Source organism: Pteronotus mesoamericanus, unplaced genomic scaffold, assembly GCF_021234165.1.
Source record: "Pteronotus mesoamericanus isolate MK-2021 breed Mesoamerican mustached bat unplaced genomic scaffold, CSHL_Meso_final contig_317, whole genome shotgun sequence".
NCBI classification, from domain to species: Eukaryota; Metazoa; Chordata; class Mammalia; order Chiroptera; family Mormoopidae; genus Pteronotus; species Pteronotus mesoamericanus.
The window spans coordinates 3,855,671-3,883,647 of NW_026555133.1; the positions used below are offsets into that span (position 1 = coordinate 3,855,671).

The window sequence follows — 27,977 nt, forward strand, 5'->3', positions numbered from 1 at the left end:
TGCCTGGAGCTGAGGCGCCGGCGGTCAGAGCGGGGTGATCCCAGCCCGGACGCGGCGGGCGGGGTGGTGCGCGCGCCGCGGGAACGAGCCTGGTCGCCCGGCGGGCCAAGGAGACTGTCACCCGGCGACGAGGTAGGAGTCTGCGGGGAGGGCATCTGGATCTGGGAGCGGGAGGGGACAAACGCCTGAACGTCTGCTGGGAGCCTGCGGCGGAGACCAGGACCTCTACCGTGCGGGGAACCTCCCCCTTATATCTACTGGGCCGGGTCTTCTACGTGGTGCCTCCCGGAATCTGCTTCTGTCTGCGCCGGCAGCCGGGACCGTCTTTGCGGGCGCCCCCGCCATCTCCGTCCTTAACGCAGCCCAGGTCCGCGGGACTGCGTTCGTACCCGACGCACTACCCACCCCCGCCCCAGCTCTTGGTGAGAGGCTATGTCTATGCGGAGTGGGCCCAGACGGGTGCACCCACGTGTAAATATGCGCGGAGCGCTCCTCCCATACGGCCCTCCCTTGAGTCTTCCTTCAATAGCTGGGGTAGGGGGCGGGGGCTGAATGGGACTGATGAGGCGTGTGGCCTTAGCTGCGCGGTCCTCCCCTGGCTGGGGCCGGGTGGAAGGGGAAGGAGAGGGGCGGTGGAGGCGGGCGCTGCGGCTTCTGGGGCGAGACAGGCACAAAACTGGTAGCTGGGAGGGTGCACACGTGCGCGGGGACGTGTGTGTGTGTGTGTGTGTGTGTGTGCTGTTTGGAGGTGGGTGTGCATGTGTCACGTGGACACCGGAGTGTGCTTCTGTGTGTGTGTGGGTGCATTACTGGGATAGAGTGGTGTGTGAGGGTGGGTCACACGAACATCGGCACGCGCCTGTCCCGGAGTGGGTGTGTGTGTGTGTGTCTTGAAGGTACAGGCATGTGTGGAGGTTATGTCCCAGGTCACAGGACTGCACCCTGGTGGATACATAGGGGCTTGTATATCTACCAGGTGGGCCCAGGAGTCCAGGAGGAGCATACAGCTTGTGTCCTTGAGGATCCCAGGGAAGATGCATTAGCCTCCCCCACAGCCCTCACTCCTTCATTCATCACATACAGATTGAACACCTACTATGTGCCCAGAATGTGTCCTAGGCCCACAGACTCTGGTGACACCTATCTCCTCTTTGGTCTCTTACCCTCAATCCCCACAGCAGGCAGAGAGGTATCCTTTTAAAACTCATCGTTGTGAGTCATTCCCCTGCTCAAAATCCTCCTCTGGCTTTTCAGGCCCTTCTGGTTCCTGTCTACAATCCACGCCCGCCCCCGCCCCCCCGCAAGACAGTCCCTGAGTCCCAGCCAGGAAATGGCTCTCTGTCAAGCACAGTGTGAACTTCTGTCCTCTCCCCTTCCGAAATCCTTACATAGTGGTCATGAAAGAGCTTAAATGCCACCTCCTCCAGGAAGCCATCCTTGAGGCTAGGCACAGTGAACGACAGGGCTTTCTCATCCAGGTGTAACTCCGATTGCCATCCGGTACCTCTCATGCTGAACGCCCGTCTCCAGCCACATTGACCTCCTTGCTGTCCCTCAGAGAGAGTGAGCACTGTTCCACTTCACAGCCTGTATAGCTGCTGGTTCCTCTGCTTGAAATGCCCATTTCGGATGGCCACGCTGCTTGCTCTCTCACTTCCATCAGATTCTGCTCAAGTAATGCATCAGACAGGCCTTTTCTTACCACACGGTATAAATAGCAGCCCCCAGCCCCTTACTCTTGATCCCCTTGTAAGATTGTCTTTTTCTCCATAGCACCTACCACTTGACCTATCATCTGTAAATTACAGGCGTTCTTCTTTGTTTCTTCTTGCCTCCAGTAGAAATTAAACTGCAAGAAAGCAGGAACTGTATTTTTTTTTTTTTTTTTTTTTTGGTTCACTGCTTTATTTCCCAGCACCCAGTACATAGAGCAGGTGCTCAGGGAGTATTTGTTGCATGACTGAATGACTCTGGATTTGCATCCCAGGAGTCTGTGTCCCTGGCTGCTCCCCAGTCTGTGAGCCCGCAGTCTGAGGCCAGGTCTCTTGCCCTTCTGTCTTCCAGATTCCAAGTTCCTGGTCTGGGAGAACCGTAACCATGTTTGCATGATAGATATTCCCTCTAGTAACTGGTTGGGAGCGTGGGATGGGGTGCGGCTGGGATGTGAGCCTAGAGGTAGGGAGATCTGTGTGGCAGAAGCAGTTGGGGAGGAAAACGGAGGCCTGAATCTGGACTTTGAGAGAGGATCCACTTGGTGACCTCCCCCAGCCGTGGGGAGATCTGGGAGAGCCCCCAGAGGAGATGTCTGAGCTGTTCTCTGGCAACAAAGGAGAGGGAGGTGTGTTCCTGGCAGAAGGCACAGCTTGTACAAAGGCCTGGCAGCAGAACCCAGCCTGCAGTTCAGGAAGCTGCGAGTAGTATGGTGTGGCCAGAGTGCAGAGTAAGTGCAGGGTGAGGGGAGCAAAGCTGGGTGGAAGGGAGAAGATGCGTGATGAGGAGGGCCGCGGAGAACTGGGAGGATGGGGGTGCCATCTCTGCAGTGGGGGCAGAGGAGAAAGAGCAGACCTGGGAGACATACTGAGTTAAATTGGGGCCCATTGAGTCTGAGCTGCCCAGGACCATGGAGAGGAGGAGACAGCTGCCCTGGAAGAGCTGTACTCGGGGCACAGACCCTATGTGGAGATGAGGAAGTGCAGAGGTAGAGGGTGAGTCCTGGAGACTGTCAGCCAAGGTTCCCTGAGGGTGTGCTCAGGGCTGCTGTGTAGAATCGGGCAGAGCCCATCGTGGTGCTTGGGACCTCCCCAGGGGCGCTGGAAGGGGGTGTCCTCCCAGCAGGCATCCTCTAGCATGACTTGGCACCAGACGCTTGGGCCTCCCTTGAGGGGACTGAGTCATCCCCGACAGAGGCAGGAGCCGCCAAGGGTACCCGTTGCCTGGGCCATCCAGACACTTGTCAGGAGCATAAACATGGCTCAGCGATGTCAGGCCACCCTCTGTGTCTGGCCCGGGTGGAGAGGCCCACCTCCTTACAGCCTTCCCTGCTGCTAGGCCTCTGCCAGTCAGGGCCATGTCTTCTCTGCCTAGATCGCGGCTGGTCTCCTGCTCAGCCTGGCGCTGAGGTTCACAGTGGCCTTCGAGAACTCCGAGGGAGGTCCGACTGGTATCTGAAGTCCTCGCAGCCGGGGATGCTTGGACCAGCTGTGATGAGAGCAGGACCTGCGTGCTCTGTCCTGGTCTGAGGGACCCAGATGGATGGGACACATCCTAAGGAGAAGGCCTGGCCAGGCAGCATCTGGAGCCAGAGTGTTCATCCCTTGGGAGGAGCCAGACAGGGATTGTGGAGGGAGGACATAACCTGGGGGGAGGAACCTGAAGGTTGTCTTGTGCCAGGCCTTCCCAGAGTGGGGGCGGGGTGGGGGATGGTGCAGGTTCCGGGTTGTAATTTGTACATGGAGGCTCCGACGCTGGCGCACCCCAGTCCCACCCCAGTCCCACGGTGCTCAGGTACAAACCGCTTCATTGTCCACAGTCTTACCCACTTTCGTTTATAGCCCTGGGAGTTGGCAGGATGGTAGCCATTTATCTGTTTCACATACCAGGAAACTGAGGCTCCAAGAGACTCGGTGACTTGTTCAAGACAACACAGCCCCAGTGTTGGCAGTTAGGATTGGGGTAGCCTTGCCCAGTGAGGGGAGGCCTGAGTCTGACCATTCTCAGCTGTAGGACCAGGATGAACCCTGGGAGGCTCCCCACGCCCAGAAGAGACCTCACTCTGCCCTGGGCCTGGGTCTGGGTCTCAGCCTGTCCATCCTTCTCTTTGCCCATGTGGCCCCTCGTTATCTGCCAAATCAGTTTCTACAAAGCGTCTACTGGGGCCTAGGATTGGGGAGGACCTTGAGAGGCCTCCTGGGGGAGCCCCCCAGAGTCCTGGGTTCTGCCCCAGACACACGGCCCAGCAGGCAAGGCTAGAGAACAAGTGATGGTGTGGGAGGGTCAACCTTGACCTGTAGTCAGGTTCTCATGGCGCCCACAGTGCACATGATCACACTTACCCACCCATAGAGACCACGCTGATAGGTTTCTGTCTCCACGCAGACGCATGCCTATGTATGCACCCCTCCCACACACATACACACAGACACGCCATCACCTCAGGCCCACAGCCCTGCTCGTACACATCCTCTCATGTGTGGACACTTGCCCTCACACGCACAACCTTGGGCGCCAGACCCTGTCGCCTGGACACAAGGCAGGAACCTGGGACCTCCCTAGCCGCCTCTTGTACAGACGTGCTTAGTCACCTGAATTTGATCCAGGCAGGAGGGAGGGTGGAGGGCCTGACGTCAGCTCTCACAGCCGCCTTGTGCCGCCCGCGCATCCATCTGGGCTAAGCATGTGCCAGGCAATCACAACAACAGCAGCACAACAACAACTCACTTTCACGGGGCCTCCTATGTGGCCGGCCCAGTTCTGAGCCTCGCATGGGCGTTCACTCCTGTGCTCCTCACAGCCCCCCGCTCAGGCAGCAGAGGCTGCTAGTAACCCCGCTCTGCAGATGAGGGAAACCCAGTCACACGGCACAGTCACCTGCTCGCAGGCTTGCAGCCTGGAAGGTGCAGAGCTTAAACCAGGTATCAGGACCCCAGGCTGAGCAGGAACGCTTTGCCCTGACTTGCTGTGTATCATCCCTGCCCCTTGCTGGGCCTCTTTCCCCCTCTGCGAAAAGGGGAACGGAGATAAAGGAGGACGGCCTCTGGTTGGGGTAACAGCCTCAGGAAAATCATGCAAATTTGATGGGCTAGGGCAGCCTTTGCCCTCTGGGTAGTGGCTCTGTCCCTTGGTGCCTGCCCTGGACCAGAGGCCAGGAGCTCCTGACACTGGTTCATTCCCTGCAGTGGGCTGGGGCCTTAGGCTCGTTGAGGTCCGTTCTCTGAGGCTGCTTTCCCAACTGTCTAATAGGGACAGGGCTGTCATGATCACTATGGCAACCACTCATTCATTTAACAAATACATATCAAGCTCCTACTCTGTGCCAGGCACTGCTGCTGCGATCTTATGGAGACAAGGCAGACAAGAGCCCTAATGTATGGGGTTTATGTTCTGGTGGGAGTTAAAAGGGCCTGCGGAGTAAGGGGGATGGGCAGCGGCAGGGTGGGCCACCTGCAAGGAGGAGTGCGATGGGTGGGCCTGGCTTGCAGGGCTTCCTCCAGCTGCGGCTTCTTTCCTGCAAGGGGCCTGGTTTCCAAGCCTCCCTGATACTCTAACCCCATTCACTGTGCCCTTTTACCTCCTTCAGGGAGGCCTTTCTGATGTGTCCACCCTATTCACTGCTTCCCCAGCTCTTTCAGGGAGACATCCCTGAGGCCCCAGTCCTACTCACTCCCCTCTCACCTCCTCCAGGGAGGTCTCCTTGATGCTCTAGCCTCACCAACACTGTGCCCCCACCCCACCCCCCGCCCCCACACACACGGTCCTCTAGGTACAGCCTCCACATCTTTTCCTATTACCAATCTGGATTCCCTTCCCCTTTCCTTTTTGCATGTCAGTATCAGCTCCTCCACTTTCAGGCTTCCAGTCCCTCAACACTCTGTGTACCAGGCACGAGGGTCTGGAACACACCATTACCCATGATCCGTCTCCAAGCCTTGCTGTGGCCCTAGGGAATCTGGGAAGGGATGGTCTCGAATCCATAGTACAGATGGAGAGGTTGAGGCTCAGAGTCAGGAAGGAGCCTGCCCAGGGACACACAGTAGCTTGGCAGGCAGGACCAGAAGCCAGGCCAGGCTCCACTGTGGCCAGTGGACTCCAGTGAGCCCTGTCTCCTTGACCTCTGTCAAAGCAAGATGAGGGGAGAATGAGGGGTGAAACAGAGACCCGTGTTCCGTGTTCTTAAAGTTACTGTTCAAGAACAGAGGAAGTTGCCAGCAGACAGGAAGAGCAGAGGGTCAGGAGTCCACTCACTTCCTATTTGTGAGAAAATGCCTAGTTTGGCCCAGGAAGGGGGAGGGCCATTGAGGTGGGGTGGGGCCAGTGCTTGGCCTGGGGCAGAAATGGAGTCCTAGCCCGAGAGTCAGGATTCAGCTTGGGGTCAGAGTTCAGCCCAGGACAGTGGGCTGGAAATTTGGGGTTCGAGTTCTCAACCTCTGGCCTGGTCTGGGGCTCAGCCTGCAGTAGAGCCAGGGATGGTGTAAGGCCAGGCCAGGGGAGCAGCTCAGCCTGAACAGAGGTGGCAAACATTTTGGCCACACAAATAAACTGGAAGGAAAAATAAAGAACGACCTTTTAGTACAGTGCAGTCTCTCTTGACAGTCACCAGTGCAGCAGCCCCTCCCCTAAGGGGCCCTGTCCAGGGCTGCAGGCTCTGCTGGGGCAGAGAAGGGAGTAATGGGAGACCTGCCCTGTGACCCTGCAGAGACCTGCCTGGAGGAAATGAGAGGGACAGGAGCCCCAGGGAAATCTTCCAGGAAGCAGTGAGAGGGCTGGGGTGGGGGTGGAGGGTGGCGTGGAGAGGGGGCTGGAATATCAGAGAGGCCTCCCCGGAGGAGGTGTGTGGGCCTGGAGCATCAGGGAGGCCTCTGCATCACCGGCGCCCAGCTCAGCTTCCAGGCAGCAGCGTTGGAATGCTCCACTGTCCAGGGGTGGGGCTGGTGAGTCACTGGGCTGTCTGCTGGATCCCGGCCTGAGCTGACCCTAGACTCTGTTTCTCCCAAGGCTGCTAGGCCTCCAGCGTTCTGGCCGAGTCTGTCTGTCCTGACTCCAGAGGATCAGATTCTCCCTGCTCCCCTGTGGGGCCAGCAAGGTAGACGTGAATGTGCCTGTTTTACAGGTGCGAATACTGAGGGCTCGAGGGCTGGTGTGCAGCAGAGCCGGAAGAGTTCCTGGAATTCGTCCAGGTAGTAGGGACAGGCCCAAGTTTGGATATTGGCAACCCAGGCAGAGGAAATAGTCAGGGCAGAAGCATGAAGGTGGGACCCATAGGGCTGTGGCTATAATGGGAGAAAGGCCTAGAAACCTGACCTCCTTGTTCCATGGCCAGAATTGAAGCCTTTTCTGCCCTCATTTCTCAGGTTCCCAGTAAGGCCGCACAGAGAACCCCCCTGACCGCAGCAATGGAGGGGGGCCCAGCGGTCTGCTGCCAGGACCCTCGGGCGGAGCTGGTGGAGCGAGTGGCAGCCATCGACGTGGCCCACTTGGAGGAGGCAGATGGCAGCCCAGGGCCTGCCAGGAACGGTGTGGAACCCCCGCCACGGGCCAGAGCTGCCTCCATGATCCCCGGCAGTGCTTCCAGACTCCCCGTAGCCCGGCCCGGCCTCACCACGAGGAAGCTCTCCCTGCAGGAGCGGCCAGCGGGGAGCTGCCTGGAGGCCCGGGCTGGGCCTTACACCACAGGGCCTGCCAGCCAGATCTCCCCACGGGCCTGGCGGAGGCCCACCATCGAGTCCCACCACGTGGCCATCTCGGACGCAGAGGTCGGTGGGGCAGAGCTACGCGGTGTTCTTGAGCTTTTGAGTGGTCCTCAGTGAGGCCTTGTTCTATTCCTGTCCTTGCCACACAGCCGTCTAGACTGGTTTGCATACCTCCAGAGTCAAGGAACTCACTACCTCACAATAAAGTCTCTTCCCACCCAGGGGAGCCCCATCTGAGCCAACCTCTGGGCCCTATAAGTCCCACCATTCCTACCCCCACTCAGTTCAGGCTTTGGAAATAAACCCCTCCCTTACCCCCCAAGAATTCCTCTTAGAGATTTGAAGACAGTATCCTCCCACTCTGAGACATCCCAGGCCTGAACCCCCACCTCTAATCCTGCCTCCTTGAGTCTGCTGTGGCTCAGAAGCTGCCAGCATGCTTCCAACCCTTGGGCTCCCGCTGGCTCTGTCCTTGCCACTTAGATCTCAGTGTGAGCCTGAGCACTGAGCGGCTGGCAGCCTTCAGAGGCTGAGCTTTCTACGCCTGAGCCAGGGCTCTGGTCTCTTGTCCCTTTTCCTTCTTGTCCATGAGATCTAGACCTCACATTCAGCTGCTTCTGGAAATAACTTGCCGATGGGTTTCTTACAGACTGGTGTCTCCCAGACTCCAGCATCCAGGCAGGAATCAGTGCATTTTTCCTTCACTGCTTCCTAGGGAGCAGAGCATAGCCTTGGCTCCCCATTCATGAGGCTTCTTGTCACTCTCGGTTGTGTTGGTGCTACCAAGTTTCCCCATCCTAGCTTGGAAGGCTGATGAAACCTGGCATCTGGGAGCGAAGGGCCTGGGGCCAGGACTGATCCCTGAACAGGCTCCTGTGGTGGGAGCGACGCTGCCTCTGGGTCAAGCTTTACCTGATGCCTCCGCTTTTCCCCCCAGGACTGTGTGCAGCTGAACCAGTACAAGCTGCAGAGCGAGATTGGCAAGGTAGGACCGGGGCTCGCCAGCCACCATGGGGACTTTGTTTGGGGCTTTGCATAGGCAGCCTGTCAGGACCCTCTGCTTAGTGCCGTCCCTTCTTCCCCTCTGGGAATATGAGGCAGAGACAGGAAGGCCCGGGCCTGGGAGGGAGGAAAATTTTGCCTTCTGTAGGAAATAACTGGTATTTGGGGCGGGGAGGGGGGGAACGGGTGGGAGATGAGTCTTGATTCCTGACTCCCCAGAGTTTTTGACTGAAGACAAGGAGGGACTGGGGAAGGCATGCACTGGGCCAGGCAGGGGCAGTTACCAGGGCGCAGGGCCCCCTTCTCCGTCTACTTGAAATGTATGCCCATTGGTGGTAGCGGTGGACATGGGATGCAGGAGGGAGGGGCCAGAGCTGTTCAGGCTCCCACTTTCCCGAACTAGCCCCGGGGGAAGTTGCTCTGTCCAGGTAGGGCTAACTGGTGCCTGTTCGCAGGGTGCCTACGGCGTGGTGAGGCTGGCTTATAACGAAAGTGAAGACAGGCACTATGTGAGTCTGGGGAGGGGAGGGAGGCATTGCCCTAGAACCCTGGGGGATGGGCAGAAGCTGTGCTGGGAAGACAGAGGGCAGCACTGCCTCTAAAGGGAGTGAACTCCCTGTCCCTGGGGGTATGCAAAGGAAGTGAGCTTCTTGACCCTGGGAATATGCAATCATAGGTTGATACCTCTGAGTGGGGAGCTCCAGCTCCAAAAAAGGCTTTTTGGAGAAGAGGGGTAAGGCCTAGACTCAGAAGTGGCTACCTCCTCACCCAGCTTAAGCACACCCGGCCATCCCCCTGGTGCCCATGGAGGTGCCTACGGTGACTTTCTGGACTCGGTCCACATGTAACCAGCCTGTTCCAGCCTCTGGCGGCTGCACACAAGTGACATTTCTGCCCCTCCCCCCTCAGGCAATGAAAGTTCTTTCCAAAAAGAAGTTACTGAAGCAGTATGGCTTTCCACGTACGTATCTGTTGGGCCCTGTGCTTGGGGGCCCCCAGCCAGGGGGCAGAGGAGGAGGAGACCTCAGCCCTTAGCTGGGTTTTGTTAAGGCTGGGGGTGGAGAGGAGACAGCATGAGCAAAAGCCTGGTGCTGGGCATGTGCTTGGTGGGTGGGGGCCAAGACCATGGTCTTGCAAGATTTTTGCCTGAGGCTGGTTGCAGGGCTACGGTGAGGCCCGGGCTCCTGCAACAGGGGCTTGACTCCCCTTCCTGGCCGCAGGTCGCCCTCCCCCGAGAGGGTCCCAGGCTGCCCCGGGAAGACCAGGCAAGCAGCTGCTGCCCCTGGAACGGGTGTACCAGGAGATCGCCATCCTGAAGAAGCTGGACCATGTGAATGTGGTCAAGCTGATCGAGGTAGGAGGCGGTGGTGAGTGGGTGGGTACCTGTGCCCAAGTCCTGCAGAGCAGCGGTCCCCCACCATTTTGGCACCAGGGCCCAGTTTTGTGGAAGACAGTTTTTCCAGGGACGGGGGTGGGGGCAGGGGGGATGCTTTGGGGATGATTCAGGCACTACATTCAAGCTCGCCTCCTGCTGTGCGGCCCAGTTGCTAGCAGGCCCAGACCAGTACTCGTCCCCTTCCGGAGGTTGGGGACCCCTGCTGTAGAGCACAGACCCAGGGATCCTGCCGAGAGAGCAGATGCAGCTGAGGCCTCCAAGGACACAGCCAGACTAGAGGCAGGGACTGCAGGGGGCCTTCAGGCGTCAGTTCAGGCGGGCCTGAGGTGTTCCCCAGGTCTCAGCGAGGCCGAGCGTCAGTGATCGCTGCCGCCTCAAATGTGTGTCTGCACAGTTCCTGTTCCATTGTCCCGGGCCCCGCAAGTATCCTGGGGGTCCTGGGGCGGGTGATGGCAAGGACACCTGGCACCCCCACCCTGTGCCTCCTCAAGCCCTACCCCGTGTCTGCTCCCTCTGACCAGGTCCTGGATGACCCAGCTGAGGACAATCTCTATTTGGGTGAGTGATGCAGCTCATTCCCAAAGCACCTTACCTGGGGTCAGTCCAAGGGCCCCTTGGGGATACACGTGGACTTCAGGGGGCAGGGAGGAGATACACGTCCTCCAGCCCCGGGTCCCCTTGCCCAGCCCTGCCGAACCAGCTCAGAATATCCAGTTAGAGCCAACAGGCATCTCTAGGCCCCCAGTCTGCTGATCAGGGAGTCAATAGGTCAGGTGGATACAGGAAACAGACTACGTGATGTGGGGTCTCAGACCCTGTCTAACAGCTCTGTGCTTCAGTTTCTTCACCTGTAAAATGGGATAATAACGGTGTCTACCTCACAGGGTTGATGGGAGGAGTAAATGAGTTATTATATGCAAGACATATTAGCTATTAATACTAATGTTGTTGAATTAAGTTCATGGTGCCTGATTCATGACAGGGCCTTAGAGGCCCTCAGGAAAAGGGGCGGAAGAAACGAACACTTGCTTACAAATTAGAGGTCAAGGCTTTAGTCTCCACTCCCCCTTCTACGTGCCTGTCTCCTCTGACCTTGAGGAAGATTTCTGCCCCTCTTCTGAGCCCCAGTTACCCCACCGCTGCCACATCAAAGGGGTTCATGCTGGATCAGACGAGGCAGGTCCCTAGTAGACCCCACTCTCACCCATTTGCCTCCCCTGAGACCGTGGGACCCCTTAAGTATGCTTGGACGCCTGCCCCGGCTCCCGCCCTCCAGAACAGGGACTGGCCTTAGCGTCGCCTGCTCTGCCGGCCTGGCTGCACCTTACATTCTTTTCTTTTCTTTCCTTTCAGTGTTTGACCTCCTGAGAAAGGGGTGAGTTCCCCATTCCAATCAGGCAGGTCAAGTCTCATCCAGACCTTGCTTCCCCTTCCCGTGTCCCTAGTCCTAGGGTCAGCCACTCTAGGAGTAAAAAGAGGCCCAGGCCTGGCCCTTGGGAAGCTCTGGTCTAGGGGCAAATGAGAGACCAAGAGGACACTCCTTTGAAGGCTGGCGGAGGTCAGTGCGGCGGGAATAGTCAGGGAGGCCTCTGGGAGAGCGGTGGGTTTTGAACCAGGCCTTGAAGAACTGGAAGATAGATGTTGATGGAAGAAAGGAAGAAAGGATTGTTTCTCAAGCAAAAGCATAGCAAAGAGACTCGACTCTCACTTGTATTCAAATTGCGAAGAGTTCTTTCAGCTTCACAAGTTCGGGGGTTGGATGGATGGTACTCCGTTCATCCCCACTTATAAGAGGGGAAGCTAAGGTTCAGAGAGGAGACGTGGCTTGCCCCGTGTCACACAGCAAGTCGCTGATGAAACCCAGGGTTCTAACTCATGTCTGCCTTATTCAGCCTTAGGGTGTCAGCGAAGCAGCAGACGTGGAATAGTGGGCGCGGTCCTGGGTGGATGGCGGCCCCAGCGGCCGAGGCTGTGCACGCAGGCTTTGGCTTGTGTCTCCGCTGAGGGACTCCTGAAGACCTGTTTGGGGAGGGGGTGGGCAGGGCTGTCGCTTTAAGACGCAGGGGCTTTCAAATGTTTTTGACCTCCATTCCAAGTGACAAATATAAGTTTCACGTCGCCACCCAAACCTGTAACTGAAACCAAAGTTTTACAAAACAGCGCATATTGTTGTTATGCATGATATACTCTGCTATATTCTACTTCATGGGGAAAAAAGCAGTGTCAGCGTTCACCTTGGGGTAGTCGCCCACTACGTTGATTTCATGACCTCATGTTGGGTCTGGACCTGCAGTTTGAAAGACATTGCTCTATGTGGCATCTTTGCCTTCAGGGCCTTCAGAATTCAGAACTCATTCATTATAGATAATGAAGTAGTTAGAAGAAGGACTATCAAGCCAAGAAGAAAGATAAAGCGAATTTGAAATTATAATGGTTGTAATGGGATATTTGTGTCTAGGTGCATTTTTAAATTTTCATCACATATGGGGGAGGAGGGTAGCTAGCGTCTTGGGTTCTGGGGACCCATTTGAGCACAGAGGGCTCCCTGGAGGTCCGGAGTAGCCTGAAGGTCTCAGCCCCTGTGCCCCTTTACTTGCTACCTACCTCTCCACCGGATTCAGCTGAACACCCCTCTCCCCTCCCTCCATAGGCCGGTCATGGAGGTGCCCTGCGACACGCCCTTTCCGGAGGAACAAGCTCGTCTCTACCTGAGGGACATCATCCTGGGCCTTGAGTACTGTGAGTGAGGGGCTGCCTGCTGCAGGGGACTGGAAACGGGATGGGGGACACCGGAGGAGGCGGAGCCCAGGCTCAGAAGGTTCTGAGCGGTTGTTGTCAGTCAGCGCTTATCTGCCAATCCGCTTTAGCTGGGGGCGGGGTCCCGACCTGTGGGCGGTGGTTCTCTGCTGAGTTCTAGCCAAGCTTAGCCTCTCTACGGGGCTTCGCGAGATGTGGGAAGGAAGAGATTATGTCCCGCTGCTCCGGAGTCTGTCCCGTCCTGGAGCCTGTGGGTGGTGGCCGTGTGGATTTACTGTGAGGGGCCCCAAGGGGATGAGAGCTCAGGGGGGAGGCTGTTAGCTTCGCTTCTATCTCCGAATTTCCTTTATTCATTCACTTACTCATTTTATTCATTCATTTATGAATACATACTAAATGATGGCTGGGGGCAGGGAAATGACAAGGACCCAGATGTGACCTCACGGATCTCACAGCGTAGTGGGAGGGACAGCAATCTAAGCGGGCAGATGGTACAGTGCAGTGCCTGCGGAAGCTGGGGAGTCACGGTGTCTGCCAGAGCACCGAGGGGCCAAGGGAACCTGCCCGGAGGATGCCACTGTGGCCAGGGTTCTGAAGGATGGGTAGGAGTTCGTTGGCCGGGCTTGAGGGATGGATGGGGAAAAGTGCAGGAGGCAGAGAGAACTGCCTGGCAGAGGTGCGGAGGGGAGGGGGCATGTGCTATTTGAGAATGGGCAGAATGCAGGCTGGTTGAGGCGTGAGCGGGGAGGGCAGGGGCAAAGGATGCTGTTCAGGCCAGCCACGCCGTGAGGCGGGGAATGCCTCCACACAGGACTCTCCTGTCAGCGTGCTGAACTCCGAGGGCTTTGAGCAGGGGAGAGGCGTGATAAGATTTGCACCAAAGGAAACTGTCTGGCAGCTGTGTGGTGGCTGGGTGAGGGGCGAGAGGCGGCCAGCTGGTTAGGGAGGAGGCTGTTTCTACAGCCAAGTGACAGATGGCGATCCTGGATTAGGGCAGTGGCAGTGGGGAGCAGACGTGAAGGAGGTGGGGCGCCAGCACTGGCCATGGGGAGGCCCCCAGACGCCTAGGCTTCTGGCCTGGTTTGGGGCGCAGGAGCAGGGCCCATCTCTCTAAAATCTTAACTTGCCCTGGCTGGTGTGGCTCAGTGGACTGAGTGCCGGCCTGTGAACCGAAAGGTCAGTGCTAGTTTGAGTCAGGGCACGTGCCTCGGTGGTGGGCCAGGTCCCCACTTGGGGGAAGAGTGAGAGGCAACTGATTGATGTATCTTACACATCGATGTTTCTTTCTCTCCCTCCCTTCCTCCCTCCCTTCCCCTCTCACTAAAGATAAATAAATGGAACCTGTAATAAAAAATAAAATCTTAGCTTGGTTTGTCGGGAACGTATTCCTGCCCTGGGGGAGGAGGGTGAGGACCCAGCTGAGGGGACAGGACGCAGTACGTCTCTGCCTCATCCGGGCCGCTCCAGTGCCCTCAGATTAGTACCCTCTTTGAATGTATGGGAAGGCTGAGGCACAGAGAGGAGAAGGCCTTGCAGAAAGTCCCTAGCAAGGGCCCTGAGGTGTAGGAAGGGGGCACTTCACCCTGGGTGAGGGCAGTGGGGGGTACCGCTCTGTACCAGCTTCGCCTGCACCCCTTTCCTATCCTGGGACTTTCTTCTCATTGGAGGGTCTATCTCCCATCCTCAAAAAAGCCCCCCCAAAACAAAAAACCAAGCTAATCTCTTCTGACTTTTGGGTGAAGCCTCATCCATACCCAGGTCATCAAAGTGGATTGGTGAGCACCAGGGGCTGGACAGGTGGGTGCAGGGAGCCACCGGGTACTGAGGACCTGCCTCGTGATCCTCACCCCATGAAGGGAGAACCACGGCAGCCCGGGCAGGCCCTGGCCGGAGCGCCAGGCCCAACTCTCAGAGATGGGCAAGTGCCAGGAGGCAGGTGTGAGAACTGGATCTGGAATATACCTTAGAGGCTGGGTCCGTAGGGATTTCCAATGAAATGGATGTGGGGTCTGAGAGATTGAGTGGAAAAGCCTAGAAGAGGAGCAGGGTTTTCTGTTTTGTTTGTTTGGCGGAGGCAATGGTGGGGATTACCGGCAGAGAGGACGAGTTCTGAACTAGATGTGTTCTTGAGAAATATTGAGCTATGTATTAAGATGTCTATGGGATATCCATGTCAGTAAAGAGCCTGGAGTTCAGCGGGGAGGCTGGGGTTTGAGATAAGAACCTGAGACTGCCTTCCATCATCACACACACAGCCCTTTGAGACTCTGCCCCGATAGGTGTGTGTCAAATCCTTTGCATGCGTCTGGTACACGTGCAGTCACTACAGGACCATTGATTTTATTGTTGTTATTTAACACGCGTTCCCTTGGCCCCAGCCTTCCTCTCCTCCTCCTCTCCCCTCTCCTGCTCCCCTTTCCATCTTTCTTCCTCTCCAACACCCTGGGGCCCGGCAGTCCAGGGTAAAGTTTGCTGAGCTGGAATCCTATCGTGGATGGCGGAGGGGTGGGGTCAGTGCCTTCTCTCAGCCTCAGCTGCCCGTCTCCTCCCAGCAGTGCTGAGCCCACCAGGCGGGCTGCGCTCCAGCCTGCTAGAGGGGCTGACCCTTACCCCGCCGTGTCCATCCCAGCAGTGCCAAGGCCTGGGATGCCCTCCCGCCCTGAATCTCCATCAGCCCGGAGTCCGCAGGGCTGAGGCAGTACCTCTGCAGGATACCGGGCAGTCCCATCCTGAGTCCAAGGAGCACCGGTGTCTCTGACCGGGCTGGGTGGGGGATGGGGTGGGGGAAGGATTTTGTTGGGCTTTGGGCCTGCAGACGGTACCCTCGTGGAAGAGGCAAAGAGGGCCTATGAAGACCTTCCCTCTCCCAGTTTTTTCTGACCTGCCCCCTCAGCAACAAGTGCCTTGATTGCCATGGAGAGAGCACTGGACTTGGAGTCCAAAGGCTCCTAAAAGTCCGGCCCTGGCTCTGCTGCTGACCTCCTGGGCTGACCTCTGTGCCTTCACTGCAGAGTGAGCAGAGGGCCCTGTGGTCCCCTTCCAAGGTTCTCGTGAGAGGAGCGTGTGTGGGCTCCTTCACGCCTGAAGTTCGAGACAGGCTTCCCTGGCCAGGTGGGGGCTTCTGGGCAGCAGTCCCCTGGGCCGACGCTGTAGCTGCCTCTCTCTGCAGTGCACTATCAGAAGATCATCCACAGGGACATCAAGCCGTCCAACCTGCTCCTGGGGGACGATGGCCACGTGAAGATTGCCGACTTTGGCGTCAGCAACCAGTTTGAGGGGAACGACGCCCAGCTGTCCAGCACGGCCGGGACCCCAGCGTTCATGGCTCCCGAGGCCATTTCTGATTCCGGCCAGAGCTTCAGTGGAAAGGTGGCTGCCAGAGCCTGGGCTGGGTTGGGGTTCAGGTGAAGGGTTGGGATAGCTTGCAGCGAGGCCTGATTTCCAACCTGAGGGTGCCAGGGTCTTTGTGTCTTCGGGGTGAAACCGGGACACAGTCCTCTCTTTCATATTTACCTCTTCCCAGAATCTGACAAACTCCCCAGCTTTGATCTCCTCTCGTGTTCCAGCAAAACGTCCCCAAGTCTCCCCTGCTGGTGTTCCCGCCTGCTGCTCTGTGCTGTGTCCTGGACTGGACCAGGGAACAGACGGAGCCTAGACGGGCCAGCTCTCTGCCCTCCTGGACATGGTAGAAAGGGCCAGAGAGCTCACGTTTGGGAGTTGAAGGCTCCTCTCAGGTGTCCCGGACATGGCAGGGCTTGAACTAGGCTTGAAAGAGTGGGGAGGATTGGAGGAGGAGGTGCAGCCCAGAGAACACTTAAGAGAACCTAGGGGCACAGGGCTAGGGCACGGGGTTAAGGCCTGGAAGTTGGGGATTTCTCCCCAGTGACAGAGGCAGTGGGCACAGCTTCCTGAGCGGAGGGCTGCAGCACAGTGTGTCCCCCGACACGTGCCTGTTCTCCCCAGTGGAACGCCGGGATGCCCGCTGCCCCCCATGCCCTGCTGAGGAGGCGGTGGTCGAGAGGCATTGGCATGGTGTGTGGGCGTGGAGCTCAAGAGAGAGGTCAGGGGTGTAGATAGAGGTATTGTATTTTAACTTTAAATTTTGATACAATTCCAAATTTACTGAAAAATTGCAAGAATAATACCAAAACACTTCCCATGTGTCTTTTTACCCAGATTCACCAATTATTGACATTTTGTCCTATTTACCTTTCACCACCTCTGCCTATGTTTGTATATATGCCTGTGCCATTTTTCTGAACCATTTGAGAGTTAAGTTGGCCTTCATCATCCCCCTTTATCATTAAATACTTCAGAGAATATTTTTTGAGAACAAGGACATTCTCTGTTACGATCTCGGTACAAAGATCAAAATTAGGAAATGTATCATTGATAAATGACTGCTCTCTAATCAACCTTATTCAGATTTCGCCAGTTGTCCCCTACTGTCCTTAAAGCCTTGTCTTTTTCTGGTTCAGGACCGGATCCAGAGCCCATCACATGGTTCTCTTGTCACATCTCTGGTGTCCTTTAATCTGGAAGAGTTCCTTGGCTTCTCTCTCTTTCCTGACCTTAACATTTTGAAGAGAACAGCCTGCTGTTTTGTAGAATGATGTCAGCCTGTGTTTGTCTGGTGTTCCCTGATTGGATTCAGATGAGGCTTCTGTGGCAAGAGGGTGTAGGTAGAGATTTGAGAATCGCTCGCAGAAGAGAGAAAGAAGCTCCCAAGGCAGGGGTTGGGGTCCAGAAGAGGAAATAGAGAGCCTGTTAGAAGTGGAGTGTGGCGCAGGTGGGAGGAATCGTGGAGGTGGCCAAGGACGAGGGCCTTGGCATGGGCAGGGCCAGAAAGAAGGCATATGGTGGCTTCTCCAGGGGATCATCAGGATGAGGGATGGTGACTGGTTTAGTGAGTATATGTTCAATACAAACCATCATTTCTGGGGTGCATCTGTATGGTGGGTATAGCAAATGTGCCCTGTAGGTCAGGGGTGTCCAACATGTGGCCTGCGGGCCACATACCACCCAGGATGGCTATGAATGTGGCCCAACACAAAATTGTAAATTTGCTTACAACCTTCTTTCTGCTTATCAGTTTTCATTAGTCTTTGTATATTTAATGTGTGGCCCAAGACAACTCTTCTTCTTCCAGTGTGGCCCAGAGACGCCAAAAGGTTGGACACCCCTGCTAGGTGAAGGAAGTTTTGCACCTGTGGAGTTGAAAATGTCTCTGGTTCGGGCCTCTTCCAAAGAAAGTTGCCATCCCTGAAGGTCAGGGACCTTGTTCTGGTCATCCCTGTGTCCCAGGACTCAGCACAGGGCCGGGTGCGGCGCGAGGGCCTGGAAGAGTTTGTTGAGCGAATGCACGACTGAGGAAGGAGGTTCCCTTTCCGGCCCTCCCCACAGCCCGCTGGCACTGGCCAGGCAAGGAGTGTTGGTTCATTCTGGGGGACTGATACGAGCTGTCTTCTTCCTAGGCCTTGGACGTGTGGGCCACCGGGGTTACGCTGTACTGCTTTGTCTATGGGAAGGTGAGTACTGGTGGGTGGGACCATGGGCTGGCCCCAGCTGAACCAGGATGGATGAGGGGAGCAGACCGTTCCTTTGTGGGCTGAAGTAAAGGGACAGGTGAAAGGGGCCACTTGGCTCAGAGAAGACCAAGGGAAAAGAGGCTTTTCCTGTTTTTCTCTTATTCCCTTGGGAGGGGATTCCTGTGCAGGCGTCCCCAGCCAGCAGGTGTCCCAAGGACAGGCACAGATGGTGGCATTGCCCCCTGCCAGCCAAAGTGCCCCTCTCCTTCTGTCCTTTGATGCCATTCATTCACTCACACATTCACTCATTCATTCATTCATTCATTCATTTAACAAATTGTTTTTGACTCCTGCTCTGGGGTCAGCCTGGGCGTTGGGGACACCGCACACTCACTTGGCCAAGGCCCCTGTCCTCAGGGGCTCCCACTGTAGTGACTACGCTGAGGGGCCGGAGGGAACCTCAGTGTGCACGTGCCCAGATTCCAGGCCCTAGAAGTGGAGACCTTTCTGCAGGTGGCTCATGGTTTCCTCAGTGACTTATTTGTTCAGTCAGTGTTGGTTCAGCACCTAATATGAGCCATGCCCTGAACAAGTTTGATGAAGTTCCTCCCCTCTAATGGGGTCCCAGAGCTGCCCCCGACCCCTGGGGAGATGAGGCCGGTCCCCAGCACGAGTTCAGGCCCCGGCCTGCATCTGTCGTCTGCTTCTCCACCCTCAGTGCCCGTTCATCGACGATTACATCCTGGCGCTGCACAGGAAGATCAAGAACGAGGACGTGGTGTTTCCCGAGGAGTGAGTTGTCCACCCTGGGGCTCCCGTCCACCTCCAGGGAGGTGTGCTTTTAGCGGAGCTCTTTCCCTTTGAAGGTCGCACCTCCGCCACCAGGTCGGAGGTGGGGTTGCTGCTCCCTGGGAGGGGCCCCTGAGCAGGTTGGGGGTGAGGCTGTGAGGGTGTCTCTGAGACACCTGGCGGGTGGATGTCATGGTGCAGACGGAGCTCTGAGGCTGGGAGGTCGGTACACATTCACGCTGCTCTTTCACTGGTGGCCTCCATGGGGGCAGTGGCACCACCCCCACGCAGACCCTGGACCCATGGGGAACCTCCACCACCCCCACAAGGGGTAGGCAGGGGCTTCAAGATGCCAATGTGCTGCCCCATTTCACAGGTGGAGAAGTGGAGTCTCTGGAGGAGAGGTATCAGTGGGTCTGGGATTTGATACCAGTCCCTCCTCCCTCTCTTCCTTTGAGACTGAGGTCCCTGAGCCCAGAGGGACAGTGCAGGGAGGCCTTCCTGCTCGTCCACGGTTCTGATGATGTTGGCCACCATGACTCCCCATTTTGCAGGGCCCTTCTGCCATTTGCTCAGAGTGGCCAAGGCAGGTCACAAACTGACCTGGGAATTATCCTCAATGACCCCTTCTCCCTGTGCCCACTTCCTGTGTGGTCCCCAGGCCCTTTCGGGTCCACCTCTTACATGTCTCTTGGCTGCATGGCCACCTGGGCACCTGCCTGCTTCAGGCCTCGGCCACGTCCAGCCACCGTCTCTCTGCTCTCCCTGCCGTCAGCCTCCATCCAGTCCACAGTCAGGCCATGCTGACCCTGAAAAAGCACAATAAGTTTCACGTTATCTTCTGCTTAAAGTTTTCAGGAGGCCCCCCAAACCCACGGGAGGAGGCCGCGCCCTGGCCCCGGCGCTCAGGACCTCTGCTCCTGCCACCACATTGCCTCCTTGCCCTGCGGCCCCTGCTAGCTGGGTGCCCTCTTTTCCTGCAATGGCCTGTCTCCCGGGCCTTTCCTCCTTCAGGACCCCTGCCTGGGTTATCTTTCTCCCAGCCCGGGCATTTTAAAAGGGATCCAATGTCTAGGACAGTGGAGGGAACCAAGGCCTGGGGTCCCACGAGTGGGTTCCTTCTCCTCTGGCTTGAAGGGATGGGCTCCCCAAGAATGTTGGTAGCAAAGAAGCCTGGAGCTTGGGCAGAGACATCCCGGGCTGGTGTGGGGCCTGGGGTCGTGGTCCCCTCCCCGGGAGTCTCTCCTCGCTGCCCTCACTGCTCTGGGCAGCAGTGCGCTAACCCGCTCGCCGCCCCCAGGCCTCGGCCTCCTCTCCCAGGTGAGAATCTTTCCTGGCCACCTCCCAGGTGGGGGAGTGGGTAAGATGGTGAGTGGCAGGTGCCCTGGTGTCCCATAAAGTGACTCTTTTCACACTATCCTCACCATCTCTGCCACACACGGGGTGTCTGGTGCCCTGGAGCTCTGTTCGTATTTGTGGCCTCCGCCTGCTGAGGGAGATTGCCTTACTTCCTGCTCAGGGAAGAAGAGGGTCCACACACTTGCTCTGAAACTCTCCTTCCACCGTGGCACCCGGGGCAGGGGGTCCCACCTGCTGTCTGAAAAATGAGGGTCGGGTGTGCCTCTGCCCTGGGTGCCAGTCAGGGGAGCCCTGGAGCAGGGTGGGGAGGGAGGGGTGCGAAGGAAAGAATCACCATCAACCATCTCCCCTTCATGTCCTCCCTTCCTCTTTAGGCCAAAGGTCAGTGAGGAGCTCAAGGACCTAATCCTGAAGATGCTGGACAAGAATCCTGAAACGAGAATCGGGGTGCCAGACATCAAGGTGGGGGAACCATAGCTCTTAGACTGGGACACAGCAAACAGGCCTCAGCTTCTAGCCCTACCCCAGGACATATGTGCCTTGGGTCTGAGTTTGCGGTTTGTGGACTTTGGGCTCCTTCGAGGCTGTTGCTGGTGGAATGGCTGTGGTCCTTTGCTCACTGGGTGTCTGTCTGCCTGAGGCCCTGACCCCTCCCTGCCCTCCCGACTCCACAGTTGCATCCCTGGGTGACCAGGAATGGGGAAGAGCCCCTCCCATCAGAGGAGGAGCACTGCAGCGTGGTGGAGGTGACTGAGGAGGAGGTGAAGAACTCTGTCAAGCTCATCCCCAGCTGGACCACAGTGGTAAGAGGGGGAGGGGCTTCCTTGTCCCGATAGGGCCTGAGGAGGGCGTGGCCAGTGCCCGAGACTCTGCTCTGTGCTGGACCCTGCGTTTGGGAGGCCGCCTGGCTGGCCAGCCTCGAAGCCAGGCCCCTGAGGGAGGCCCACTGTTCTGCTGGAGGCTTGGTCAGGAGAGTAAATGATTTTAAGGAGTAGATTGCCCTCTGAGTGCCAGCGCTCACCGTGACTAGAAGAAGCATTTCCTTCTCTCCTTCCTCTCTCCCTCTGTCCCTCCCTCCCTAACATTTATTGCACTGCTATTTTCCAGGTAGTGTGCTAGATGCCAAGCCCTAGAAAGCCTTTGAATTGGAGACATGGCCCCGGGGCCCCCACCCCACATGCTAGTTGGGCACCACCTGTACGCCCCCTCCTTCCCCTCTCATTTTAGTTTTTCTCATCTTTCTCTGGACATCTTCCATGTTCACAATTGGAAGTTTCTAATGTAGCCCCTGATGGCCATTTGGGGGTTTTGGAAAACTGAGAGCCATGGCCTGCCCTTGACCGAGGCGTCACAGCAAGGCCAGGCGAGCGCAGGGCCAGGAGGGAACTCGGCCGCGCTGTGGGTGGGTCAGGCCTGCTGGGCCTGGGCCCCGCCAGGCCATCTGGCTAAAGTCTTGTGCTCTGTAGAGCTCCATGGCTCCGTGGACTTCCTGGGGCCAGTCAGCTCCCACAGGGTCCCTGCGGCCCATTCCCTGGTCTGAGCCACGTCCCCTCTCTCCTGAAGCACTGGAATAGCCTCCCAAGTTGTCCCCCTGCCTCCACCCTCACCTTCGCCCTTCGCCCTTCGCCAGGGTGGTCCTGGTGAGCTGGCCATGCCACTTCTCAGCTCAGACCCTGCTCTCTCAGGCTCCCCGTCACTTAGAGGGAGAGCCGCAGCCTGACTGTCCCGCCGACCCCCATATTCCCTAATGACCTCGGCTCCAACCACATGCAGTGTAAGCGGCCGCCACAAAGTGCAGGGCCTTTGAACATCTCTTCCCTCCCCAGCATGCCCCTGCCCAGCCATCCACAGGGCTTGCTTCCTCACTGCCTTCAGGTCCTTATCCCGCAGTCACCTTCTCGGGGAGAAGCGAGCCTTTCCTTGTGCCTTACCTAAAATCCCAGCCTCCTCTTTGTCATACCTTCTCCTCACCCTTATTTTATTTTTTCCTCCTTAGCCCTTGGCTTTAACTACCATATAGTTTACTGATTTGCCTTACTTTTGGCCTGTTCCACCAACTAGACTATAAGCTCCAGGAGGGCAAGAACTTCTGCCTTGAGCGTGTATCACCTGTGCTTAGAATAGTGTCTGGCATATGGTAGGCACTCAGTAAATAGTCGGTGACTGAGTGAGTGAGTGAGTGAACAGGGGAGGCGCCCCGATGCTCTGCGTATGTGTGGGAGTGTGTGCGTGTGGGCAGGGGCATGGAACCGTCTGGTTGCAGGAGGAGGGACAGAGTCAGAGAGCCAGGGTACAGCGGTCCCTCCTGGCATGTCCCCCAGGCTGCCGTGCAGCTTCCTCTGCGCTGCCTGGCACAGCCCCTCTTTCCATCCTTCCCGCCTCAGCTAGAAGGCATTTCCCATGCCCTCAGGATAAAGCCCCTGCTTTCAGCCTGGCGTCCCGGAGCCCTCATTTTCTCCTCCTGGCCTCTTAGCCCCCCACGCACCGGTTGCACCAGGTTCCTCCCACTCCCCGGAATTCACCCTCAACCATCATATTCCATGCTCTTGTCATTTCCTCTGCTGGAATACTCTTCCTTTCTCTGCTGATTGAAAGGGAGCCTCAGCCCTGGCTGGTGGCCCCGGTGGTTGGAGCATCGCCCCATCACCGAAAGGTTGCGGGTTCAGTTCCCAGTTAGGGCACATACATAAGTTGTAGGTTCAATCCTACATCTGAGAGGCAAGATATTGCTGTCTGTCCGTCTGTTTCTCTCTCTGTCTTTCTCTCTTCCTTTCTAAAATCAAGAAACATATCCTCGAGCGAGGATTAAAAAATGATAAAAAAAAAAACAAAAACCCACGAAAGGGAGCCTCAGCAGGGCGCACCTAGCAGTGGCCCCCGGGGAGTCAGAGCAGAGGCTGCCAGTGTGTTTGGGAGGCGGGGCGCCCGTGTTCCTCGTGCCGACTGACGTGTCCTCCCTAGATCCTGGTTAAGTCTATGCTGAGGAAGCGTTCCTTTGGGAACCCGTTTGAGTCACAAGCACGGAAGGAGGAGCGATCCATGTCTGCTCCAGGAAACTTACTGTTGTAAGTACTGGTGGCTGAGACCTGCAGGGTGCTCCCGGGGTGGGGTGGGGGTGGTGGCCCAGCCCCCTACCCTCACTGTCATTGGGCTGTGCAGACCTGGGGACTCGGCCGGCACTCAGAGTGGGGTCCTTCCTGCCCCTCTTCCCTCAGCCCATGGCAGCCTGGTAGACTCATGGCTGCTCCTTGTAGAAGGGTGGCTCAGCTGTGGAGGGAGGGTACCTCTGCTGACCCTTCCCGGTGTGGGGCAGTGCTGGTTGCTTTCCTGAGTGGCCCAGGCCACCTCCAGCCATTGCTGAGGCCATGTGCCTCGTCACTGCCTAATCAGCACCTTGTAAACGCTGGCTCAGCAAGCGAGCATGGACAGGCCAGCTGGCTCGGCCAGGGAAGAGGAGCCCCGCTTTGCCGAGGCCCCATACTGGGAACCAGGCCACGTGCGTTCAGCACCTGCTAGAAGAACTCAGAAAAGCAGTTTCCCAGGCCTCTGAGAGCCTCGTCTTCAGCGTGTCCATCTTCTCCCACTAACATAAAAGCCAGTTTGGGATGCCAACAAGGTCTACTGGAGGTTGTGCACAGACCTGCAGACGGAAAGCCGGAAAGCCGACAAAGGGCCCTGGACCCGCATATGGGCCTGGGAAGTCGGTTGCCTTCCTCTGGCCTGTAGAGGGAGCTGCAGGGAGGAGGCATAGTGTCTCCAGCCCAGGGTGTGGAGAGGGTGTGCCTTCCAGAGAGAGGGTGCGCCAGATGTGGTGCAGGTACCTCGGCCTCTCTGGAAGGCTTACTTTCACTTGGGCCGTCCAGGGGCCCAAACATTGGTTCTCTTGTAAGTGGGCTCTTTAGAAGGGCCAGGTCCCGTCATTGTGAACAAGCTGCCAGAGGTTGCTTACCCTCAGGGATGTCAGTATACCGACCTCTTACCTTCCTTTTGACAAACTTTCTGATCAGTGAGGGGTGAGGCCTGGGAGAGGCCTTGATGTCACTGAACTTGCCAGTCCCTGTCTCTTCAGTAAGTTGGCCAGGACTGGAGGAGGGTCTTCCCTGGACTCCTCTAGATCTGCAGGCCTTGACGCTGGTTTGGGCTTAGTGGAGGGGATCACATATTTAGCATCCAAATGGAGGCACTTCTGAGAGTGAAAGAGGAAGCTATTACTAACTATGCCAGGACTATATGCATAGCCAAAACCAGGACAGGCGAACCTAGACAACCAGTCGCAATAGCTCTGTGCCTGTGACTCAGCGCCCCCTAGTGGTGGGGCAGGCCCATCACTGGCTAAAGACACATCCAACACCTACTTAGCCTACCTTACGCCTGACACAGGGCTGGACATCAAGTAAAGAAGAGTGCAAGTGAGGGAGGCAGTCATTGCCCTTTCATAGACATGTTCATGCGGAGACAGATCGGTTTTCTTGTGTTAAGTATTGAGCTTAATACTTTCCGGCTATAAAATTCTATAATTCTGTGACCCAAGTTTAACTTTGAGAAGTAGGTTTCATGTCATAATAGAGTCCCAAATTTGTCCTTGATCAACTCTTGTTTTTTACGCTTCGGGGTAATTATTGATGCCCTACAGTAGAGTTAAATGGGGTTGGTTCTTCTTTAAGTTACCAAAACCCATTCATTGGTCATTTTAAAAAGAAAGGTCTTAGGGAAAAAATCAGGTACCAGCATCTGTTGATCATGCGATATCATCCCAGGACTGGCAGGTTAGACTCTACCATGTGCACGAGATAAAGGAAATGTGAAGCCAAAGCCCTCAGGACTCTGGGGGCTGACGGAGGCCGACACGGAAGGCCCGTGAGGTGCTTGAGGGCACAGGGACGTCAGGGGAGTCAGATCGTGAGAGGCTCCAGAAGCCAGGCAGGGAGGTCTAGACTTTTTCTCTGGGTAAGGAGCCATGGAGAGTCATAGGCTGAGGTTCAGGGTAGGGAGACCAGCACGGGGCCATGGTGCAGGTGGCGAGCTTGGGGAAGCGGGTGAGGGGCGTTGAGAGCTGGTGGGTATAAGTGCCTCTGAGTGTGTGAGAGTGTCTTTCCTGAGTGCATGAAGTGCATGTTCTGACCCCTGCGGTCCTTCTGCCCCTCGTATCCGCTGAACAGGAAAGATGGATGTGGTGAAGGGGTCAAGAGCCCGGAGCTCCCCGGTGTCCAAGAAGATGAGGCTGCGTCCTGAGCCCCTGCATGCGCCCAGGGCCACCCAGCAGCACGCTCATCCTGCGCCTCCAAAGGCCCACTGCACTCATGCCAACAGTCGCCCCTGCGGGTAGGGGGCTGGGGACTGTGGACCCTCTCCTGGCTCCCCTTCCCCTGTTGTGCTGCATGACCTCTGCGCGTGTCCAGGGACAGGATTAGAATGTGTGTCATCGGGGTTTGGCGGGCAGGGCTCCCTCGAGGCCTTTCTCCTCGTCTGGGCTCTCCCTGGTGGGACCCATGCTGTGGGGGAGGCCGGTACGCGTGGTGCCTTAGAAACACCGCTCGGCTTGTTGGCAAGGCCTAGAGGCAGGAGGCAAGAAACCAAGACAGGAGGGGGAGGCCTGGCTTGTCACCATAGGAGAGACCTCCCGGCAGGGGGTGGGGGGCAGGCCTGGCTCAGCTGCCACACGCACATGGAGGGGTGTGCCCTGCCCGCCTCAGGGTGCGGGCTGCCAGAGCTCGCGTCTGCTGAGAACACTGGTGCGGAGTCTCTGAGTCCCTGTGGGTGTTCTGGGTCTCCCTGCGGCAGGGGCCAGTATTGGAGAATTCAGATTCATGTTTTGTTGCCTTTTACTTTTGTTTTTAACATGGGGGGGAAGGGGATACAAAGACCTGCTTGGGAACGTCAGATGACCTCTCCAAAGCTTTGGGTGGTTCCTAGCGCACCCCACCGTGATTTGCAGCAGCGTGAGCTGGATTGACCTTCCTGGATTGTGTTTCACACTCAGCACTATCCAGAGAACGGGCTGAAATAAAGCTCTGAGCAGAGACCTGAACCAGGAACACCCCGTCTCCCCTGTCTGCACCCCTCCCTCCCTTTGTGGCTCCTCGGAGCCATGCTGCAGAAGAGACACCAAGGGTGGACATCGACTGAGGGCCCTGGACTCACAGGGCTGTGGCCTTGCCATGCTGAAGTAATTGGAATCCAATCTTTGATCCTACACTGGCCTCCTTATCTGGCCCCCGAAGCTGCCCTCACATTCCTTGGTGAAGGACAAACTGCCCCAGCGGGAGGCCACGCTAGAAGTGGGGGCCGTGGTGGGGTGTGCACGCTGGCGAGCGGCTGTGGAGGGGTGGGCCTTCCGCCACCGCCTCTCCCCCAGGACAGTCACCATTCCGCCGCCCAGAGCTGGAGTGTGTGTGTCGACCTGGCCAGGCTGGAGCAGAGGTCATCTTCTCTATGGGATCACTTGATGGCTTGGCATTCACTGACTGAATGCTCAAGAAATTGACCCTCAAAGGAAAGTAACGCAGGACTCACATACCTCCCCTGAAAATGTGGGCCAGACAAGGGACTACGATCGTCGGCGTGGGTTTCATATCGCAGGAGGACTTGTGTTGAGAAGAAGAGGGAGGCTGCGCTGGAGGAGTGCCCGTGTCCTGCGCATCTCTGTGCCTGTGGGTGTACGTCGCGCCTCCACGCACATACGCATGTGCGTGCCCATCTGCTGCACACAGCACACTCGCATGTCTTGCACTGGCACATGCATCTGTAATATAGTTTCTATGTCTATTTAAGCTATGAGCTGAAGGCAGCCCGTTGTCGACGGGCCCTCATTTCTCCCTGGCTCATCTCCACTAAGGCATTATAACCCAGGGCTTACAAAAGTAATTCGGTACTGTTCTAAGAACACTTTTATAGAGTTCATGGGAGTCCAGCCACAGATCCACAAGATGGTTTTTTTTTTCCTGGGCATCTCTGCACTGGGGCCTGGCGGGTGGGATGTCCAGGGGGCGGCGTCCACTGGACTTGCCCTGGCAGAGCTCGACGGTGGGCCTGGCTTCCCTGCCCAGGTCAGAGCCCTGCTGGGGGGCTTACCCCATCACGGAGGGTTTGGTTGGTATCAGTGTTTTTGAACATAGCACAAGTGATGAACAAACTCCATAAGAGTGTTTTAAAAATTAACTTCTCAGGAAGTGAGGTAAAAACAATAAAAGCCCTTTCTTCAGTTAAAAAAACAACAACAACAAACAACAAACAAAAAACTTTGCGTGTACATTCTGTGCCTTCGGGCATTCGTTCTTTCTCACCAGCTGGCTCTGCTTGCTTTTCTGGAAGGGTCTGAGCAGGAGAGCGGTGGGAGGAGCCGTGGGGAGTGGGGCGAGGAGGGCGGGCTCACGCCCCTGAGCAGGTCCTATGGCCCCTGCTTGGAAGAACAAGGTGTTTGGGAGCGAATAGGCTGCCCATGAGGTGCCCTGCATGTTTCTCTGGGGCCCAGGGACGCCGGGGTCTGGTCCTTGGGAACTGTTTACTTCTCATGAAGCAAAAGTGCCAGTGGAGCCCTGCAGGAATCCCTATGACGTGAACCTGATGTCCTCCCTGTGCCCCTTTAGCCTTGGGCACTGGCACAGGGTTTTTGGGCCCTGCAGCTCCCTGCTCATGCTGGGGCCTTCCATGGCCATGATAAAGATTCATCATTGAGGTCAGACAGCCTTGAGCTTGAATCCAAGCTTTGCCATTTAATAGCTGTGTGACTTCAGCAAGTCA

The 27,977-nt window shown here is 56.9% G+C and overlaps 1 protein-coding gene across 4 annotated transcripts; it reads left to right on the forward strand.

Annotated features, from left to right (window-relative positions):
• Positions 1–27,456, forward strand: CAMKK1 (calcium/calmodulin dependent protein kinase kinase 1). 4 transcript variants are annotated; one of them, XM_054575873.1, is made up of 17 exons: positions 96–132; positions 6,712–6,799; positions 7,068–7,469; positions 8,344–8,391; positions 8,864–8,917; positions 9,318–9,369; positions 9,629–9,762; positions 10,326–10,362; positions 11,158–11,179; positions 12,455–12,543; positions 15,731–15,930; positions 18,036–18,089; positions 18,808–18,881; positions 20,612–20,699; positions 20,912–21,040; positions 23,199–23,302; positions 25,397–27,456. In XM_054575873.1, the coding sequence occupies exons 3-17, from the start codon at positions 7,110–7,112 to the stop codon at positions 25,467–25,469; spliced, it is 1,518 nt and encodes a 505-aa protein (XP_054431848.1). In that variant the 5' UTR covers positions 96–132; positions 6,712–6,799; positions 7,068–7,109; the 3' UTR covers positions 25,470–27,456. The 4 variants fall into 4 exon arrangements, with proteins under 4 accessions (XP_054431849.1, XP_054431851.1, XP_054431848.1 ...); XM_054575874.1 differs by lacking the exon at positions 6,712–6,799 and having other exon boundaries at positions 1–132; XM_054575876.1 differs by lacking the exon at positions 8,864–8,917 and having other exon boundaries at positions 95–132.
• The last annotated feature ends 521 nt before the right edge of the window (positions 27,457–27,977 follow it).